The sequence below is a fragment of the Dromaius novaehollandiae genome, chromosome 1, assembly GCF_036370855.1.
Source record: "Dromaius novaehollandiae isolate bDroNov1 chromosome 1, bDroNov1.hap1, whole genome shotgun sequence".
Taxonomy (NCBI): Eukaryota; Metazoa; Chordata; class Aves; order Casuariiformes; family Dromaiidae; genus Dromaius; species Dromaius novaehollandiae.
In genome coordinates, this window is record NC_088098.1 from 60,876,157 (window position 1) to 60,897,443 (window position 21,287).

The window sequence follows — 21,287 nt, forward strand, 5'->3', positions numbered from 1 at the left end:
CATTATTTAGCCAATGGTTCATTTTGAACGATCTACCATCTGTCTGTCTTTCTCATAAAGACAGGAAGGATCTCTTTGCGTATTAGTCATGCATGCCTCCCATTCAGCACTTTTCTGAATCTCTGAGGCTGTTTGTAATCTGTGAGACATCACATGAAGCCATGGCATTAATGCTAGCACAGACTGTCACCACCGGATTGTTCAAAAGCTTTTCCTGTCATGAAGTCAGGTCTTGCCACTTGGTCATACCCGTGCCTTTCCCTTACAGGACATTCATTCTGGTTTTCATCGTATGAAATCCTTGCAAGGATGGTCGGTTTTCCTTGGACTTGGTCGGAGACTTTTCTCCTTGCGCATGCGGTCATCTACTTGGTGGGGCTCAAGCAGCAAATCCCAAGTCCTTCCTACACAACTTCCCATTCTATTCAGTTAGCTGAATTTCAGAAATATTTTCTGCAATTTTCTTGTACCTTGGGTATTTGTAGTGATGTGAAAAACCTTCTATTCACTTTTGTCCTCTACTATGCAGAAAGTCACCTGCTCCTCTTGTTTCTGGTGGCTGTGTTCTTCGAAGTTTCTGCTTTCTATCGTTTTCGGTTGGCTATTCTTTACTAACATTTTTTTCTTGACGTACCGGTAATACTTCTTGAATTGTACTGTCCAAGCACCCAGAATTCCCTGTTTTATCTTCATTGTTACCACTTGTTCTTCTGCATCCTGAATCTTTACCTGCAGCAGAGGTAACGCCTCTCGCCTTCGGCAGGGTGGTTGGCTGAGGAAAGCTGGCAGTGCTGAAGGCTTTGGGTCGTATCGTGGGTTGGAGGATAAGTGAACAGCAAGGCTGCGAGGACAGAAATATGGGCCTGAAAATACTTTTCCTTGGATTTTTTTTTTTTAATTAAAGTAGGGAGTTTGGCAGCTATTTGGGGACATGCAAGGACCACCACATGGACATAGCATGCCAGGCCCAGGGCTTGGCTGTGGCCAGGCTGGCAAAACATCCCTCTGAGGCAAGCATCACCCCCTCAGGGACACTTCGGTGTCACCTCGCCCCCCTCCCAAACAGCCTCGGCCTAACGCCTCGGTGGGGGGGGGATGTGGGGGGAGAGTTATAAGTTTTAACCGCGGCCGGTGGAGTTGGGGTACCGGTTGGGGGGCGGTGTGGGGGGGGGGGGACCGTTGCTGCGCGGAACGCGAGTGCCGGGGGAGCCGTTTCCAGCCGGGGCGGGCGCGCGGGCGGCCCCGTGGCGGTTGCCGCCGCCCAACGGTTCGCCGCGAGCCCCGCGTGGCGTCCTCCGCGCGCGGGCGGGGGGTCGAGCGAGCGAGCGAGGCCGGGCGCTATGGCCAGGGTGGTGAGCGCGCTCAAGACCCTGCGGAACCACTGGAAGAAAACGACGGTTGGGGCCTGCCTGTTCTCCTGGGGGGGCAGCTGGCTCTATGGCAAGCACCGGTAACTACTGCCGGGCCGCGGCAGGGGGCTGGGGGAGGGCGGGTAGAGCGAGCCCCCCCGCACCGGGGGGACGCCGCAGCCGTGGGAGGTGCAGGGGGAACTCCAGCCCTTCTGGCACCGAGGTTTTGGGTTTTTTTCGTATCCTTTAAAAAGTCAGTGGCCCCTAAAGAGTGAGGGAGTTGCCGCAGCGTTCTCAAATTACCAGAGAGCGGGACCATCTTTTAGAGACCTTCCCCTTTCTTTCCCTGTGACTGCTAGCGGGGGGTTGTCCTGTTGGAGAGATTCCCATCTGTCTTTTTAAGGACCTTCCAAAGCATGGGAGTCTCTGGCTGTCGCCGCTCCATCAAGTTATGGTGCTAAAAAGGCTTAACTTCTTCCTGTGATTTCTAGCATTAGCTTATTGCAAGTTTCTGTCCAGTTCAGGTAGTAACTGGTAGTAACTCTGATGCTGTGGCAGAGTAGCCTTAAACAAACTTTGTGTCAAAGTAGCTTGAGTCTTTTTTGGGTCAGCAGGAGAGGAGAAAGATTTTTCTCTTCTGTCTTAAAAATTCAGTCAGCCACATGTATGTCATTGGGTTCCTTGCTTTTAAGCAATATTATGAGGCTGAATGAAAATGTAGGCCATATGCCTGCGAATGATTCCACTGATACAAATCATCGGTAGCTGAATGGAAATCAGCTTCATGTGCAGAAGGAAGTTATTATGGGATTGTGATTGTGTGACCAGGGACTCTTCTGTCTCCTTTTTTCTTCGTGATGCTTTTTTTTGTGGTGTCAGGTGTCCCGAAGATGGGCAGGTTTTTGTTACATGAGAATTTGTGTCTTCTGAGATGCGCAGCATTGGCAGCAGTTGTGTAGACTTCTGTAGTGTGTATGCTTTGCCGTAGTCACCAGTGTAACTGGAGGAAACTCATCAATTATTGCAGTAACTATATTGTAACATAAATCATACATAGCTGGGTATCATTTCCACATTTGTTATCTGTGGACCACATGCTCCTTATAGTAATCAAAATCCTAGTTTACTGTTTTTAAATAGCTAGGCCTGTATTTTAATCCCTGTTCTTTAGGATTAGAGCTAATATACTTGACCAAAATGCAAGTATAGTCCAATTATTTTTTAAAATTGTTCTATTGGTATTGTATTTTCTGTTATTATCTTGTGTCTTTTTAATTGTTAAGCCAGGATTTTTTAAGTGTTCTTTTCTACTTACATTAAAATGCTACCAAAGCCTCAGTGGAAAACTTAGGAAAATAAATCTGCTTATGGTGTGTGTTATACTTTCCTTCTTTGTTTATCTCCTTCTGCCTGGGGACCTTAGCATTAAATCAGTCTTTGTTTTGAATGGTACATCTGCTTTAGTTGCTTACTTCCTACCTGAAGCATTAAGGCTTAGTTGACTGCAGGCAAACAGCAAAAAACTCTCCATCTGCACTTTTTTTTTTTTGGTAATTGCTGATTGTAGGGTGGGTTATGATAAGATGGAGAATTACTTTAGGTCAGCAAAAATGGTAGTAACAAGGACATGATTTCATGCACATGCCTACATGGGCCAACACAGAAAAGAAGTAGAGAGTGTACTGCTGTGTTGTAAGCAGAAGTATCTGTTCTAAACAGGTTGGGTTTTCGATGCCTTCCTGTAGTGTCAGTGCATCTCTGAGCTTGCAGTCCACTTCTGCTTCTTAAGACTTGAACTTTAAATTCAGATAAGGTACCAAAATGTGTCTGAGTAAGTTCTATCATTCTAGATACCTCTTAGCCAGAATAAACTTAACAGCCAAAAATTTGTGTACAAAACAAGGAGGAAGAAGTTGTTCAGTAGCACTCATATAAAAGGCTGACTGGCAGGTCAGAGCATCCTGTGATCTTCCCATGTACCCTGCTTATGTAAGTTGCCTCTTTATTGGTCCTCTGTTGCCACAGATACTAATGGCAGCAAACAGAGTGCATTTCAGACCTGGGTACTGTAGAGCTACTGAAATAACACATTAAGGAAAAGACTAAATCTGCTCCGCACGCATATGTAGAATGGTCACTTGAGGTGTAGGAGCAGCGTCAGACATAGCTAGTCTCTGCTTTTTGTCTGTTCTTTCTATAAGTGCATGTGCTTATATACTGTTGGTTTCAGCTGGGTTCACTTTCTGTGTAGTTCCCTTTGTGCAGGACCTGTGAAAACCAGTCAATGATCAAGGAGAAAGTGAAACTTACCACAGGTGATATGCTGTCAACCCAAAAATGAATAAAGAGGAAAATATGAAAGGCAAACAAACAAACAAAAAAGGGAACTTTCGATATCTCAATTTAAGTGCTCAGAGGTTATTGGTGTCAAATGTAGGCACAGTGCTTTAACCCAGAAAATGAAGTAAAAAAATACAATGTTTACACATCCCATTCTTAAGTTTTGCCTTTTATCCAGACAGGATAACACAGCATTTTCTTACCATGCTGAGGAGATGCAAGGTAAGAAATCCTGTGATGACAGACTGCCCTGTGTTATTTGATGTAACCTGAAGCACAGCTGTAAAGTACTGTTTTCAGAGGTTTGAATACTGTTTGTACAAAATGACAACTGTTTAGCCATTTCTTGATCTCTGTGGAGGATTCTTTCTGCTAGGGCATAGAAAAATGAGGAGTAACAGAAGAGTCTGATGGTAAGAGTGCAAAAATACAAAGGTTGTCTCAGCAGCCCCTGTATGCTGCTCTGTGCACAGAGATGGCTTTATCTTGTGGCTGCTGGATAACAGGGAACAGGGATCCCTGTCTGCAGCTTCTGGTTTTCCTCCAAATGTGGATTTCTTTTTTTATCCTGTGTCCCCCCCATCCCCAGTTTCTTTTTTTAAGTACTAGTTATGCTGGGCAGCATGAGAGATGCCTTTAGCCCCATGCACTAACTGCTGCAGGCAACATTTGAAGTGGTTAATAAGGGAACCATACGTAGGCCATGTTGGCTGTGAAGCTTGCTGTTATCACCATCTGAGGCTAAATTACTATGCATGAGGCATACTTGACTAGACTTATATTTGTCCTTTTAGAACAGATTAAAGGTTTAGTGAAGTCTTGTGCTTTGGTTTCTGGAATTGCTGGAGTTTCTGACAGAGGGCCTCACTTTAGCATGGCATCAATTCAGATTAACCTCTGACTTCCTGGAATTAGCTGTTTGAGGTGTTGCTCATTCCTTTGCAGCTGAAGAAAGATTTCTCCCTGCCTTTGGCTTTTCCATCGTGGTGGATTTTCTAACATATTTTTCTTTCAAGGAGAAGATCATTTAGCTTTTTTGGCTTCTCAAGGTTCATGCTTGTTTTGGATGCAGAAGCTATGATGCTTGCATCGAGTGGAGATACTGGAAATAACAACCTCTCCTGCAAATAAAAGGCAGCTCTTCTGAAGTCAACCCCTACAAGTCCAAAGGGACAGAAGAGTTCTTGAGTACTTGCTTATGACTTTGGAGAATGCTACATGGACAAATCTGGACAAGGAGAATGTTACCTTCTCCAGATTTGTTCCCTGTGTCTCTCTTCCCCGTTGCAAAATGGACCCAGGTGTCCCCCTCCAGTCGTATCACAGGCTGCACTGGGTTACACTGTGATCAGTGTACTAGTACTTCCATCTTTGGAGGCATTTGTTCAAATACTGACTGATTTGAAAATAAGGTTTTTTGGGGGTGAGGGGAAGAATAAAGAGGAAACCTTGTGTTGATTTCCCCATCCCCCTCTTTGTGATTCAGGTATTCTAAATATGTAAGGTAATGGGACGTGCCTCTTCAAAAGAGACATAGTTCTGGAAGTGGCAAAAGTTTTTCGTATATAAGCTGACGTGTGCAGTAATAGGCATTATGTCTGACTGAACTACTGTTAACTAAAACCCTACTGCTATTCTTACAAAACCTTGGTAAACCTTAAATCTCCTCTGTTTCTCATGAAATAACATGCTTAAAATATCTGAGTTCCTGCATTCGGGATAGAGAATAGCCTTGTAGTGGTGGAAAAGTAAAAGGAGAACTCAGTGTTGTCGCGTGTGAGGTTGTTTCCCTTTAATTTCTCTGGATTACGTGAATTCATGTATTAGCATCAATTTAGTCTAGCATATCATACTGCAAGTTTGAGGGAGGCTGAATTCAATATACTAGATCAAAGCTTAGAGAGTATGCAGATACATGCTTATACACAGTATAATTGTATATATAATTATTTATCATAATTTAGTTTAAAGTCACATACATATTTACAGGAGAGTAATTACAAATAAAGTAATAAGCTTGTTTTGGTTTTTGGGAGTCTTTGTTTTCTAGTAGTATGAAAAAAGGGCATGCCACTTAATATTGGCTGTGTTCCTTTTGGGTAGCTGGTGGTGCTCATTGACTTAATTGGTATAAGTAGTTATAGTATAAAATTCAAATTCACTCTTTTCTTGAAATGTTACTTAATTGACAAAGAAAATGGCAAGAAGATACCATTATTGTTTGAAAACTTCCACCAAATTTTAGGGCTTTGGAAGCTCCTCTCACCTTCTCAGCTCATGTCCTAGATCATCCCTCCTGAAAAGAGCTATTGCTACTGTTTATATATACAGATGGTGCAGTGAGACACCAGCTATGTCAAATCAGCAGAAATTTAGTCTTCTGCAGTGTGCTGAACATCTGCTAACCTGATTGTCAGACTTGGCCAGACTGTTACAGTTGTACTGTTGATTAGCTAATCATCTCCGTGTCAGGATGGGGACTTTTATGTTGTATGGAGGCAGCGGACCCCTCAGATATTTAGCTTAACTCTATGTGTATTAAAGTGTTGACTTTCTGCGTAGAAAATACTGGAAAGGCTTATGGGCCTTTGACTCTGTGCCAGTAATCTGAGTGGCATTGTTATCTGTAATTTGATTGCTAGTCTCCATCTGTTTGCCAGCTGATAACTCCGTTCATCACCTTTCTGCATACCTCTTCCTGAGTGACTGACTTTTATTATTAATTTCATCAAAAATGTTGAGCATAGATTCTAAGTCTTGGAGAAAGCTGATGCAAACTAAGATGTGACTTTCATGTCTTTCCAAAATCAAGCTGGAAATAAATGCTTATATCAAGCAAAGAGTGGTCTTGCTATATTGGAAGCAGTCAAAATTCTCTTTGATAGTGTAAACTCTCTTTTAGGAGTTCTGTTATAGCTCACAAGAGCTGGTACTGTGCGCACAGCTTTGGTCAAGCTCCCCTCCTGTATGTTCACAAAGCAGTGTGTTTTGATCCAGACACTGAACTTGAGTACTTTTAGGCTTCTTGTTGCTTGGATGAACTTGGTAGTCTTAGATTTAATTCTGATAACCCTTTTGTGAATGGGATCTCACATCTGAACTTCTCTCTGCATTTGTAGTATGGCCACTTCTAGGGGAGCTGCTTTGGTTGGCTTTAAGATGTGGGCTGACTCTTGCTGCTGCCATGGGCCTCAAACAGCTTTTTCAGTTGAAGTTTGCTGTTTTCTGCTTGTTGACTTCATTGCTGCTGTGGCTGACCTTTCTTTGTGGGAACCACCCTTTCAGCCCTGGCCTTTGCTGGCACTCGTGCAGAGGGTGCACTCTCAGCTGGAGGAGCATACGTACTAAATTGTGCAGATCTCTGTTCATGTGCAACAGTGTTAATTCCCAATTTGGGCTGAAAACATCTGCGACAGGAGCAGTGGTTACCAGTCCTGTGCTAGAGATGTTGAAGACATGAATCAGAACAGCCACAATTCAACAGTTCTTACAGATACGGGATTGTAACAGCCCTGTGTGTGCTGGTATAGCTGCTGCATGATGAGTTCTGGACAATTGCTCGCTCTTTCGTTCTGTGTTCTTTCCTTACTTTGGCTGTGTTTGCTGTTGAGTTGTTCTGCGGGATCTGGGCCTTCAGGCAGCTTTCATGCGTGAAATGTTTACAGACCCCTGTGTGTTTCTTCAACTTGAGTAAAGAAGATGGGCAGAACTTACGATCAGAACACTTTCATTTCAATAGAGAGAAGAATAACTGCAACACACTTATTGAGGTGGCTAAATGATTTTCCAGTGTGCGTTCTTAGTACAAAATACCTTCCTGCTCTGTTCTCCGAGGGCTCTGTGCCGTGGTGGCTGCAGACCCTGCAAGACTGCCCAAAATCTTTGCTGAATCAGTTCAAGGTCTGTCAGTTCGTTCGGCTTGGGACATCCTCTTTTTCTCATACCCTACTTCTTTCTTCTGCCTCCCAATTTTTTCTGCTTAGCCAAGTCAGCCCCATTGTAAGCTGTTTAATGGTTGATTCTGACAGCAGGAAAACAGCCTGGATTGGTCAGTAGACGCTGTATTGCACATCTGGTTTGCTTTAAGGTATAAGTTGTGTCTATAAGCCCATAAGGGAAATGTAAAGTAAGAACTCATTTTTGGTTTGCTGTGGATAAGGGAAATGTAAAGTAAGAACTCATTTTTGGTTTGCTGTGGATACGATGCTAGTCATAAGAAATCTTCATGTGTTCTTTCAGGCTGTACAGTAACTTGATCTGCAATTTCCCTCTGCCTCCACCTTCTCGTGTTGCAGTGTTATTGATACTGCTTTGTTACTCTGTAGTGCTAGTCAAAAACAACAAAAAAAACCCAAAATAGAAAAAAATTTATGTTTCTCATTACAGTCTCTTTTACTCTTGGAGCTGGTAAGCAGACGTATTTAGATAATCTAATACATACTGAGACAGAAGACTGAAAAAGTTACTCTTGTTTTTAATATTTTTGTAGCTGTATTTAATAATTAGTTTGACCTGTGGAGGCCTTCCAAACTCACTTGTGGGATTCCAGGTCAACCACGCAAGATGAACAAAGGCAAGAATTGCAATACAGAAGGAATGTAATACAGTTCTCACCTGTATGCATATTTCTGCTTTTTTCCCCCTTAAAGGTGAAGATAGTTGACCATTTAAGTACTGTGTTAAGGAAAGAAAGTTTTCCTCTTATCTGAGATCCTTAAACTGAATTTAAAAAAATATATGTCCTACTGAATCAGTGGGAAGACTGTGAGTGTGGTAGGATGGCCTGGGATTCTGTGCATGGTATTTTATTGGAGAGAGAAGCAAATCGTCTATAAATTACTGGACTATGTGTGATTCTTCTAGTCTAAGAACCTAAACCTTTCCTTTTGACACCAGAATGAAATGCCTCAGAGTGGACTTTCTTCTTTCTCTAAGTGCTTCAGTGCGGGAGAAAATAAGCTGAATGTGACCTCTAAACTATCAAGCCTGGTTTTTATGGTTAACACTCCACTGAGTTGAATCAAGCTTGCATCCTTGACTGTTGCATTGAGTATCTTTGCAGACTGGGGCAGACAGCACAGTATCTTTTGCTTGCATTTGAAAAGTTGCACTGGACTCAATTTTAAAAGTGATTAGCACTAGAGCATAAGGTTGCAGGTTCCATCAAGGCATAGCTGGCTGACAGTGTGACCCAGTTTGATCTCTGAACAAAATACCATCAATGTGGGGAAAACAAATAATGTGGATTTGGCTAAAAGTTGTTAAGGTTAGGACAGCAATTCTCATATGCAACACCTGTGGTCCTGTGCAGCCATCAGTTGATAGTGAAGTGGGTTTTTTGATACCCCATAATAATTCAGCTTTATATGTCAAAATTGCAATTGTTGAGCATTTGCTCTGTCGACATGTAGTCACAAAGTGTGTGTGTGGGGGGGGGGGCGGAATAAAGGTCACTATATAAGAATTTATAATCAGCGTTACAGTGTGGGCTTCTTAGCCTGTAATGCTGCCCTGATTGAACTGGAATTAGCTGTGGGAATTTTTCCTAGCTTTGTATGCAAACCTTTTCATAAGGAGAGTTATTTTAACTAAGTACTCTTTCCTAAAATTACTGCAATTAAAAACACCTGCTTCTCCTGTAAGTAGTATTTCTGGTTCTTAATACAAATAATTTATTACAGAAGTTTTAAAGAGCAAGTGTTAGTTAAAGGCATGCTTATGTGTCCGGAATTTTTTTTTTAAATACTGCAATTATGTGCTATCCTGGTGATGGATCATTTACATAGTTTCTCTTTCCATGCTCAAATTCTTCCTTTTGTCTTTTTATGGTTACTAAGAGTATTTCTGTTGCTCTTTAGCTATAGAGTTATTTTTTCAGTACTCAACTTTGTTCCTGACCTGAAGTCACTCTACTTTTCATTTTGGGACATTGTAGCATCTTTTGGTGATGTCAAAAAGAGCCGCTTATGTAGTTCCAGTGGTAGATGAATAGTGTAAGCTTGTGGAGTTGAACAGATTTCATCCCTGTTTCCGTCCAAAAATTCTGACCAGGGCCTTGCCTTCTGTTCTGCCGTTTCGATGGCAGAATTTGGCCTGATGAACCAAAGTTTGTGGCAGAGCTGTGCTGCTTTCCTAGTCAGTTGTTTTTCATTGTTGTATTAATTTTGGTGTATATTATGCTGACTATACTTTTTTTATTATTATTGCACTGAAGATTTTTGTGACAGTAATGTACTGTCTTGCCAGGAATTGCCAAGGGAAAGTTAATGGACTTTTTTTCAATTTTAGCAAGGAGGGGGAAGTGGCTGTGGTTGTTAGAGGACAGGTGAAACCTTTGGCACTGCAGAGTGTCACTCCTTTTCTTGTCTGTGAGACCCGGTAGGACTTCTTTTCGTCTGAGGAAGAACAGAATTTTGATTCTTGCTCAGTAGCGCTATTTCCAGTTGGCTTGCCAGCTGTGCCCTTCCTGTTGCCTTGCTAATGCTGTACATCAGCAGTGACAAGCACAAATAGTAGTCTGGAATGTCTTGGGGTTTTTTTAATGATATTCAGTAGCATCTCTAATACTGGTATTTTCTTGTTTACTTTTAAACTTAGCTGAGGTGAGTTGAGTGATTCTCACCTCTCTGAGTTACTGCTTTACGCCATCCTTAGACCTAGGGCGGTGGTAGGTGCTGTGTTAATTTGAGTTCAGCTCACAAACCAATGGAGAAGGGAGCTCACATTTATAACACGCAGAGATTTAAGTCCGTGTAAGTTACACTTAAGGCTACTCTGAATCCCTTCTGTGTTGCCAGAATGGTAAGTAGCTTCAGCGTAAATAGCAGGTAGTTTTAACATTATTAAAAAAAAGCTTAGATTGAGTACAGTTATGTGGCGATTTTAAAAAGGTTACAGTTATACAGTGTCTCATAGCTTATGTAATCTTAGCACACTTGGAACACTGGTCTGTTTTCTACTTTACAGTATAAAGGGTGTTTGTATGCACATGCTGAAAAATTTTATGCATGTATGCTTAAATGGGTGTGCTTTAGCCTTAAAAATATGTTAAATAGGTCTAACTTTTGGGTTTTTTTAATCTCAGGGCTGTCAAAGCATATATAAGAAGGATATGCACCTATTTTTGGAAAATGAGCAAATTGTTTTAAACTTATTCTACCTAATGTCCACTCTCTGTTTTGTCTTGCTTCATAGCGATAACCTGCTACGAAGAGCTGCATGCCAAGAAGCCCAGGTAATACCATTTAAAGTGATAAAATTAGATTAAAACCCCCCTCTTATCTTGGTTGTGCAGGGCTCCTGAGATTTTCCCAGCAGGCCCTCTCTACGTGACAAGCCTTACAATGATGCCATCTGTGTTCTTTTGCTAAAGTGCCAACCGGTGGACAGTGCCGCCAGCCACCAGCTGGGGTACTCTACCTATAACGCCCTGGCTCTGCTGCTGCCATAGGCAGTGCAATGGCATCATTAGAGTAATCTTAGTTACTGCTCTAGCTACCCAGTCCTCCAGTTCTGCAGATTTAATAACTCTGTGCCTGTAAAGTTCTGGTTGAAAGGTGATTTGTTGATGTGACAGAAGACTGAAATCTCAGATCCACCATGATGGATGCAGTCTGGGCAAAGGCAGTGCAAGCAGCTTCACGTTAATGCTCAGCTGGAGAGACCTTGCCCTTATCCCTTCAATCTAGAGTGCCTTTATCAAAGATACTAAGCATGAAGACTGGCCTAGCATTTTTGAGACCCATGCACTGGGACCTAAATGGAGATCATTCAGTCTCTGATCACTGGCAAGAAAACTAGTGTTCTGAGAGAGGGAGGCTAGTTGTTCTCTGAGGATACCAGCTATTGCTTTTTGTAGTTTGTGGTCTTCATGGGCAACAAGCAGTGGGCAAATTTCCGTACTGTAATATTCCCATAAAGAAATCTTTCCCTTAATAAGCATTCTTTCATTGGTGCAAGTGCTGCTGCTCATGGATTACATCATAGCACAGATACTTCAACCTGTTCTGATTACCTCATTGGTGTGTTGTGGTGTAGGATTTTAAGAGTCTTTCCAGAGTCTTTCTAAGAGTCTGCCTCCTGCAAATAAATCTTATTCTAAACCTGTTTCTCCATGCCAGAACTTAGAGGTTTTGCAGATGTGATATTGCTCCCATCACTATTATGTACTAGGTCCTAAAACAAATGGTGAAAATTATTTTTTTCATTAAAGAACCTTGCTTGAGATTGGACTGCTTTGTAACTGTGGTGCACCTGAAAAATCCCAATTTTAGCCTGCCAGATGTTGAGGGGAAGGGTGTTCGCAGCAACTTGCTCTGGGCTGTGGAGCTTCTTCCCAGGACTGATATAACAAAGCTCAAGTCTCATGGAAGGAAAAGAAAAACCTTTTTCTGAAAATCCCATTTTCGTAAATCATACCTTCGGAGTCAGATGGAATTCCAATTGATAATATCAGTTGTTCTTGATTTTTATGTTTTCTATATTCATTTTCATTCATTTCGTTGCTTAGATAATGAGGTGATAGAAGTTTTTTATATCATTGATAAATGGCAGTTAGTACCTCAGTATCTGTTTGCTCAGGGAGATTTTATCAATGTGTAGAAGTATCTGAAGGGAGGGTGTAAAGAAGACAGAGCCAGTGGTGTCCAGGACAGGATGAGAGGCAATGGGCACAAAATGAAATACGGAAGTTCTGTCTGAACATTAGAAAAATTATTAAAACAGCTTCTAAAATGGTGCATTTTTAAAATTTCCAGTCTTAAAAATTAGAATTTGCTTTAGAAATACCCCCATATATAACATAAATACTTAAGTATATACCATAAAGAAATGATTATGTCATTATGTCATAAACAATTTATGAGTATGAGCCTTGTTAGGTTGTTTGTTTAGAGTAAGCAAATACATCACATCGTACCCCCCAAGTGAGTATTTAATTGTGTCTACCAGCTGTAACATGCCAGAGGAGTATTAATGAAGTCTCCATGTTTCCTGATTCTCCCTCCTCACCAATTACAATAAAATAAATCGTTAGGTTTTTTTCCAGCTGTTTTTTGACTAAAGCTAAAGAGCTGTTGATTTCTTCCTCTTTCTTTGACCATTCTTTTGCCCTCAGCAGCTTTTCTCATCCTCTTTCTTTTCTTGAAGAAGAAATGTGAATGTTTTAAGCTATATATCCAGCTGCACACTTCTTTTAATAGAGGTTTCCTCAGCAAAGTGTCAACTGGAATTAATCTCAGCTTTGAACAACCAGTGATCACTAGAATCTAATGTGCTTTGTGTACAGTGTCCACATTCTTCAATATGAAAATTCATGCCAGAGGATTAGCTTTCAAGATAAAGGGAAAAGAAGACAGTTGTCTTTGTCTTGTGTTTAGTGCAGTCGTCTCTTGATCCTGCTTTATTTTGGGGGCTTCTGTATGGTACTTCTGAATACATCATAAAAACAGGTTGATTTGGTGTGGTAGTGAAGATGCCTTTAGGTGAGGTAAAAGGGGTTTATAGAGAGGAAAGTACTGTGTGGAAGCCTTGCCTCTTCTTGCCTCTTTCTGTGCTGAAAAGCTATGGAAATGGGTAAAAACTGCTAAAATGTTCAAGAGGCTACATGAATTAATTCCCAAATAGCTTAAAAGGCACCAATTCAAAATTGGATTAGATGTCAAAGAGGAATTCTGTAATTGTTTTAGGGAAACAGTAGGAAGAAAAAGTATTGGAGAAACAGTGAGCTTGCTTATTGGTCAGGGCAAATTCTCTGGTGATGGTTCTTTCTTATCTTCAAACATAAGCATAGAAAATACAAAAATGGGGAAAAGAGAGATAAGAAATGAAGGGCAGATGTGGAAAAAGATGCCCAAATAAGGTGAGAGGCAGGTGTATCAGAATTACATATGGAAGGAAAATCAAGTAACCTTAGAATCAAGGATAGTTTCCTCGATCTCTGCCCATGGCAGAAAGTTAGGGGCTGACATAAAAGAAATGGTGGTGAAATCATAAAGATGAGGTCGAGATTCCTTTTGACAAATATATTAGCTGTTGCTCAGTGTAATGATCCCTGAACAGGAGACCTGTACAATGAGGGGAGATGGAAGTCATTTGATTGTCATGAGGATTAAAGCCCACTGACATTTGTGAGGATTCATTATTTTGAAGTGTTTTACCAACATGCTTAGAAGAGAAAACTTAACTCGCTCTTCTTTTTCTCTCAGGCTTTTGGCAACCAGCCGATTCCTTCCAGTATGCCAGTGAAGAAGGCAACAGTGTTTCTGAACCCAGCAGCTTGCAAAGGGTAAAATCCCTGTTCCCCTACACTTCTATGTGAGACACTCTTTTCTGTATTTCTAATCTGCCATTCACTATAAAAAAAGGCAAACTTTTAGCTCATTTTTTGCCTTCCTCTGATGCCAAGCTGGTACTATAGAACTATTACAAAATTTAATTGACCAGAAAATATTGGTTTGAGAAATAGAAGTGGATGCTTGAGTTGAAAGAATGAGTTCCAAATCTTTTTTTTTTTTAAGTTTTCTTTTATCCTGTGTTAGGACCTTTGTCACTGCTTTTCTGTGTGACACCTGTTTTCCTCCTCTGTTTTCCTCCTCAGAGGCTATAGAAGTAGGATATGACCGTGATTTCCTCAAGGGTTGAAGTTAGCCAACAGTGATCTTACTTTTGTGGGAACCTGCCTTTGAAAGGGATGTGCCTGCAAACTGAGAGGCTAAATATGGGCCCAAGACAAAACTCCTGGGAGAGGTTGCCTGCCTTTTCTGTGTACTTATTAGCAGAAAAACAGTCATCGCAGATATGATACCTGTCTGTTTCTGCTGATCAGCCAAGCCCCTTATCGGTTGTATCTCTGTGGGGGTTCAGTAGCAATATCAGAGGGCAGTATCATATCCATCTGACATGGAAATGCATGGACTTAAATGTTTTGTTCAAAACACCCATGGCTGAAAAATGTATAGAGCTAATAAATTAAAGTCTCTGTCTTTTAGTCTCATGTTTCTGCTTGTTGCAAGTAATTTATAATTAATGGCATCATTATTTTAGTATGCCGTTACAGGCATAAAAGTGTGAGTCCTTTAAAAGAAGGTCAGGTAAAATTTTGGTTCTGAACTTACTTAATAATATGTATAAGTATTTTTTTAAAATTCTCTCTGAAAACCTAGATTGGCCTTCTTTGTGGTTTTAAAGCCTGGTGCTCTGTAACTCATTAATTTTCTAATAAATTTCTTTCTGGAGATCTTGTTTTGATTTTTTAAAATTATTTTTGGAGAAGGCTAGATAACCTCTTCTGCATTTATTAAAACTGGAACAAAAGCTGACATATCTGAAGTATGAGTCTAGAAAATTAATACATTTGAACCAAACCAAATCTCATCTCTCCTGACTGACAGGCTGAGTGACTTACTATGTAAATTGTATGTCCTTTTCTTAACTAGATTTCTTCTTGTTATTCATTTGTTTCTTTCCTTTTTAATTTTTTAGCCACCAGACTGATGAAATAGTTTTTCCTCTATTTCTTCTAGCAAAGCCAGGACTCTTTTTGAAAAGAATGCTGCTCCAATTTTGCACTTATCTGGCTTGGATGTAACTGTGGTTAAGGTAAGAACTGATAGATTCCGTTATACATACATACATACATGTATGTATGTATGTATATAGTCTGCTATGCTTTCTCTTCTTGGAGAAATGAATTTTGGTGCATTTGAAAATCTCAGTTGTCTGTAGGCATCTGGTGGGAGGAAATAAATACTGAAATTTAAACAGGTACTTAATATTTTTCTTTTAATTGACAGTTAATTTAGAGACTGTGTACTGAGTTTTAAATTTCAGCTAAAACAGTGTGTGTGTGTTTATGGCAGCTCTTCTGTAACTGATATTTGAAAGGGTTATCTCTAGATATTTGGGTGCTAGCTGGTGGTGCATGCCCATTGCTGTTGAGATTGTCAATTCTTGAGCTTACTGAATTCAGAAGTGAAGAACTTGGACATGCAGTGGGACTCTTCAGATTAATAATAAACAAACTTTTATTTTCACGTTAAAAATATTTCAGCATATCCCCAAATAATTTAACATTCCCATCAGGAAAGCAGAACTTGAGCTGTAAATGGTGTGAATTTGCAGAGATATTTTCCTTGGAAAGAAAAGAAAAAGTAAACATGAAGGCACTCTGATCTCTTAGAAGGTTTTTGAGGCTGTGATATGTTGATTGTTTAGTAGTCATTATGTTCTGGAAATAAAGTACTCATAAAAATCTTTCTGTCTTGGAATCTTTTTGGTAAGGCTTTGTTTAGTGTTAAACTCCTGTTTTATTAATGTGTTTCTCTGTTCATTAAAAATATTTAGTCTCAGCCTAAGAGAAAAATTTATTCCTGAAAACTTATAACTGACACTTTGTAACTTCAGACCTGGCAAGTTAGCAAAACAGGACTGAGCCAGTAACTGAGATGTCCCTGAAAAAAGATTGGTTTTGCAGAAAATAGTTTTGATGATTTGGCAAGTCAGTGCAGTCTTCACTGCAACTACGGGCTTTCCTAACCTGTCGTTGGGCAGCAACCTTTTCTACCTCTGATTCTGCCTTTCAGAGGAGACAAAACCATGATCAGGACCACTTTGGCTGCTAAAGATGTTAGGATTTTAACTGCAAGAGCATGCCAGTGCTTGCTTGTGCTTTGTTTAAATGTAAAAGTACCCGAAAATTTGATTATTGCTGGGATTTTCTAAATCTATTGAATGAGGCTTACTGTGATATTCCGTTTATGCTTTGCTTGTTTATATTCTATTAAGCAGTCGACTTGCTTCATAAGCAGAAGAGATTTCAGTGAATATAATGCAAGATGTGTACAGTACTTTGTACTATATGAGAACTAGTATTGAGTAAATGGTTAGATTGCTCTTTGCTTTCTATAGAAGAGAAATCCTAGAAATGGTCACCTGAATTCTCATGTTTCGGTTTCTGTTTCTTCAGACTGATTATGAAGGGCAAGCAAAAAAGCTGCTGGAACTGATGGAAAATACAGATCTGATCATTATTGCAGGAGGGGATGGCACAGTGCAAGAGGTACTGCAGGAGCTCTGTCCTGTTTTGTTGAGAGTCATAGGCTGAGGGTGAGAAGACTGAGTCTGTGTAATGTGACAACATCACAGCAGTTCTCGCTGGTGACTTGTCCATTTTAGCATCCGTGTTTTCAGTCAATGCTATAATTTTCTGGAGATAAGAAAACTCCGCTAGTTGCTATTAGCCTAAAAGTGACCATGGGAGGAAAGAGAGAGAGAGCAAGAGTGTTTGACATAACTGCCTTCCAGAATTTTATTTTAGAACACGAAAGTTATCTGGGGAGACGATTCCAACTTTTTATTTCTATGTGATGTAGCTGTAATGGTTTAATTTTCAAAGTTAATTCCTAGCCTATCTGTACATCCCAGAAGGAATGCATGTTTTGCTAAGTGGGAGTCACATAATTTAAAAAGTATGTGGGAATGATAAAGCATGGTAAAGCGTGGTATGTGCTATAGTATGGCTGTCATCAGGACAGTTAATCATAGGAGCAAACTACCAGCAGAACTAGGGGCATAATCTCTCTTTTGAGACAGGCTGTATTTTATTAAAGCATCTCCAGAAATGCTAACTACTGTATTCGTAAGGGAATGGCTAAATGAAATGCAATGGCCTTAAGAGAAAGTGGTCAAAGTGTATCTGCAGGTTTCTCCTGGCCTTAGAATCGATTACTGTTAATTGCATGCTGAGCAATGCTATTGTTGCATTATGCAGAGCCATCTGGGTCTATTCAGTGTTAAAATGTTTATGCTGGCATTGGTTTGGGGGCCTGTACACTCAGAACCCTGCTATTTCCATCATTTTAGCGCACTGGATGCGTGTCCTTTCTCATGTAAGCAACAACAAACAGCACATTCCATAAAAGAGTATATTCTTCATAAGTCTTTTCTGAAGAGCAAATTATGTATGATTTTCGTAGCTTTCTACTGTAACTATAAAACAAAATTCTCAAAGCTGAGCATTTCTGCTATTTTTTTAGAGGTTTTTTTTTTTCTTTAGGTCATAACTGGACTTCTCCGCAGAGCAGATGAGGTGAGGAAGTCTGTCATTCTTAAAATTTTGTTTGTTTATTTCTTAGGGGCATATCTCGGGCATTCGTTGTGATCTCTTGGCCCCAGCTGTCTTCTACAGATACTGTTGCTTAGTAATCCCATGCCAGCTTTCTGCATGAAGAGTCAGCCATGCTAGTGTCCCGCAATTCTGCGCATTGGTCTTCATTCCCTTTCTCAGGGAGTGCAACGGCTCCCCAGCCGAGACTTTGGGAAGTTTCTAGTGGCAGAGCAGGGATCGTTGAGAAGCCAGATGCACAACTTTCAAAGAACCATGGACCAGCTGTGTATGCTGCTTTGTTTGGCAGAAGCATTGGGCAAAATACGTGTTTGCCTGTGTTTGTACAAGCTTGAAACTGAATTCAGTTGTGGCTGTCCTCTTACTGCTTTATGATTGTTTTGCCATTTTTTTTTTCCAAGCAGTGAATATCTACCTATGTAGATGGTTGCAGAAAGCAAATCTTAACTTCTCAAGGTAGAATACTCATACTGGAAATAAGAGAGATTTTTCTTTTTAAATAGGGAGGACAGTGTTCCCAAAACCTTCTGGCAGGAGCTGGCAAAAACTCAATTAAATGATCTAGACAAGAATATGATGATATCCTTGGCAGCTAAAATTGTATCTCTTTAGGCAGTTGCTTTGTTTGAATGCGACGAGAGAAACTCTGCAATCAAGCCAGTATTTTTAAAGGGGCACTAGCTCTATCAGTTCAGAGAAATACCTTTTTTTTAATTTAATATTATTATAGTTGGCACATAAGACCTTTATAATCTAAGGAGTCTGGAAGAAAAGTGTTGGAGGTTTTATTGGCTGTTTCTTCTTCTCTGTTTTTTGTTGTCTTGATGTAGCTTGCGCTGATTTGCAGTAGCATTTGCAGTAGACGTGCGTACAGCAGTTCTGTATGCAGCACTATTTTGGATGAAATACTGCATTGTAGTATTACTGCTGTGTCACTTGATTTCTTTGGCCAGAGAATTCTTCTTGTCCCTCATATCGTTCTATCCTAGAAGTAAAAAAATGCATTTCAGCCCCCTCACTTTGTGCTCTGCTTATGCTTTTTACTTGGATATGTCCTACCACTGTTGTCTGAGTAAGAAGAGCCTGTGCAAGGTGTTCTGGAGATGCTGTTCCTAGTAGTCAAGGGAGCAGAGCATAACTGCATGAGCTGCAAATAGCCTGTCTTCTGTAAGCTATAAAACAATTCTGAGGAAAATGAAAGAAGGGTGTTTGAGATGAGCTGATGTATAGGTGGTAGCAGGGAAGAGTGTAGAGAGGTAGCAAGGAAGAGTAGGTAGGCATGAAGTGAGAGGAATATTGTTTAGCCAGCATAGATTTGCAGTATCATGGTGCTGCTAACAGTAGCACCCAGAAGGGAGATGGTACATTGTGATATACAGTAGTTTACACTGATTTGCTGACATGCTTCAAGGAGTGCAGTTTATTATGGGGTATAGTGTAATAACTTGCTCCTTCAGAAGCTCCTTTGCTGAACTATAATACAAAAAATAACATGGTCAGTGACTTACAAAAATTAGGCCTTCTGCCGCTTCAAAATGCGGATGCCAGAGGAATCAATTAAATTCCTTTGCTTAACTGAGAAAATCTCTTTGCCATGCAAGGTTGCTCTATCAAAGAGGGATTTTTGCAATGGTAAATGCGATTCAGAGCTTCAGATGCCACCATCAGTATTAAGAAAGATGGCAGATTGCTGACAGAATCCATACATTAGTTAGTACATATCTGCCAACCTGCATGTAACAATGCCCTTAATGACTACAGAGAGCTCCTTTGTAACCAGTTGGCACTGGCGGGTTCAGAGATTTGGATGCCATGTTCTGAGTCATTATGTATTACTGCCTCATTTAAGGAAGTGCCTGGCTGCTTAGTGCCAAAGGGGTGATATCAGACACAGCTGTGATCTTCACACAGGAAACTTCGTTTAGCTGATGCAAATGTTAATTTACTCTTCTCATGCATCCAGGCTGCCTTCAGTAAGATTCCTATAGGATTCATACCCCTTGGAAAGACCAGCACTCTGAGCCACACACTCTACCCTGAGAGCATGAACCAAGTTCAGTAAGTATTGTTTCTGAAAGGGGGCTTTTGTTTGATTTCAAGGAGCAGTGCTTCTTGGTAGTTTGGTACTTTCTTTTTCTTCTATGTTACATTGGACTTGGCAGTCTCCGGGCAGAGCCTGATGATTCTCTGGACTCGCCTGAGTTAATGACTTCCAAAACTGAATAAAAATTAAAGGAAGGAAGTATGCGTATTATTGGAACACAAAATCATTTTCTGTAGCTAATGTCTCTGTGATCACATCATGTTAAGAGTTTGGCATGATTCAAAAAAGATAAAAAGGATCAAGCCTCTTAGGAATAGTCAGAAATACAGTATCAGGGATATGACAAAACATAAACCCCAATCCTCTTTCCATCCCTCTTCCAGTTTAAGAATTCTAGAAACCAGTCTGCATATAACCTGATATGCAGCTGCATAATAAGGAATACAAGAATCTCTTTAGGAGACTGGATCCCATCACTGACTTCTGCAAAGTTTCTTGGCCCTCTCTGTGAACGGACTGATGCTGGGAACTGTCCAGCATTCTGAATCTATCTATCATCATCTTGGATCTGATCCAGTCTGGCAGTATCTGTTGCCTGCATTTTAGCTTGTTGTAAGTTTTGTCCACTCCTAAAATAAAAAGGTCAGTCAGCTAATCTTTTCTTTTCCCCACATCTTGTACCTTTTAATTTTTTTCTCTCTCTCTTCCCATAATAATGAATATATTTCCTTGCTCCTGAAATCCCTTCCCAGTATCTCATTAGCATTCTTCTTTACGGAACCCTTGCTGGTATCCATCATACATAAAACCCACAAGCCAACTGGCATAACATCCTTCATTAAAACCACCAGAGTGCTTTGAAACTTGGCAAGATGGACAAGGCTGTAATCCACAGCTAAGATTAGAATAATAATATATGTTTGGGTTCTAAAGAAGCTATTTGAAATGAAAGATCTTCTTGTCCCCAGGTAATGAACTGCTTAGGTGAGGGCTGCAGCGTATTGGTGAAGTTGGGAGGAATTTGGTCAATAGGCTGCTTAACAAACCCCACGAGTAACAGAACGTGCCTTAAGAAGTGCAGTAGTAACATTTAAAATACATATGTTTATATTTGGGCTTTGGTTTTCTGCACAATTGGATCTTACTTTGGAGTTAGGAATTGCAGAAGCCTTAGAGAAGGGTAAGACTTGGGAGAAGTGAAGGGCTGAGGGAAGAACAGCTTCTTTCTCTATCTCGTTATTCTAAACCCAGTGAACCAAAGGCAATTTCTCCTGCTGGTACAACTGAGTATTGAAACTGGATCTAAAAGTTGCATTTGGTTTTGTTTTTCTTTTTTTTTCCCTGTCCAGCTGTGACACTGGAAATGTGCACAATATAGAATTTAAATTATACCCAACTTAAAAATAAGGAAGTGATCTTAATAAGGCTTCAA

General features: G+C 40.4%; 1 protein-coding gene across 1 annotated transcript in view; it reads left to right on the forward strand.

The window, feature by feature from the left end:
* The first annotated feature begins 1,224 nt into the window (after positions 1-1,224).
* AGK (acylglycerol kinase) overlaps positions 1,225-21,287 on the forward strand; it is a 35,315-nt gene continuing 15,252 nt past the window's right edge. Inside the window, exons 1-7 of the mRNA XM_026119732.2 lie at positions 1,225-1,450; positions 10,884-10,923; positions 13,895-13,974; positions 15,212-15,287; positions 16,654-16,746; positions 17,743-17,775; positions 19,775-19,869. Of these exons, the coding sequence (XP_025975517.1) occupies positions 1,341-1,450; positions 10,884-10,923; positions 13,895-13,974; positions 15,212-15,287; positions 16,654-16,746; positions 17,743-17,775; positions 19,775-19,869 (527 nt within the window). The 5' untranslated portion in view covers positions 1,225-1,340. The remainder of the gene's footprint in view (positions 1,451-10,883; positions 10,924-13,894; positions 13,975-15,211; positions 15,288-16,653; positions 16,747-17,742; positions 17,776-19,774; positions 19,870-21,287) is intronic.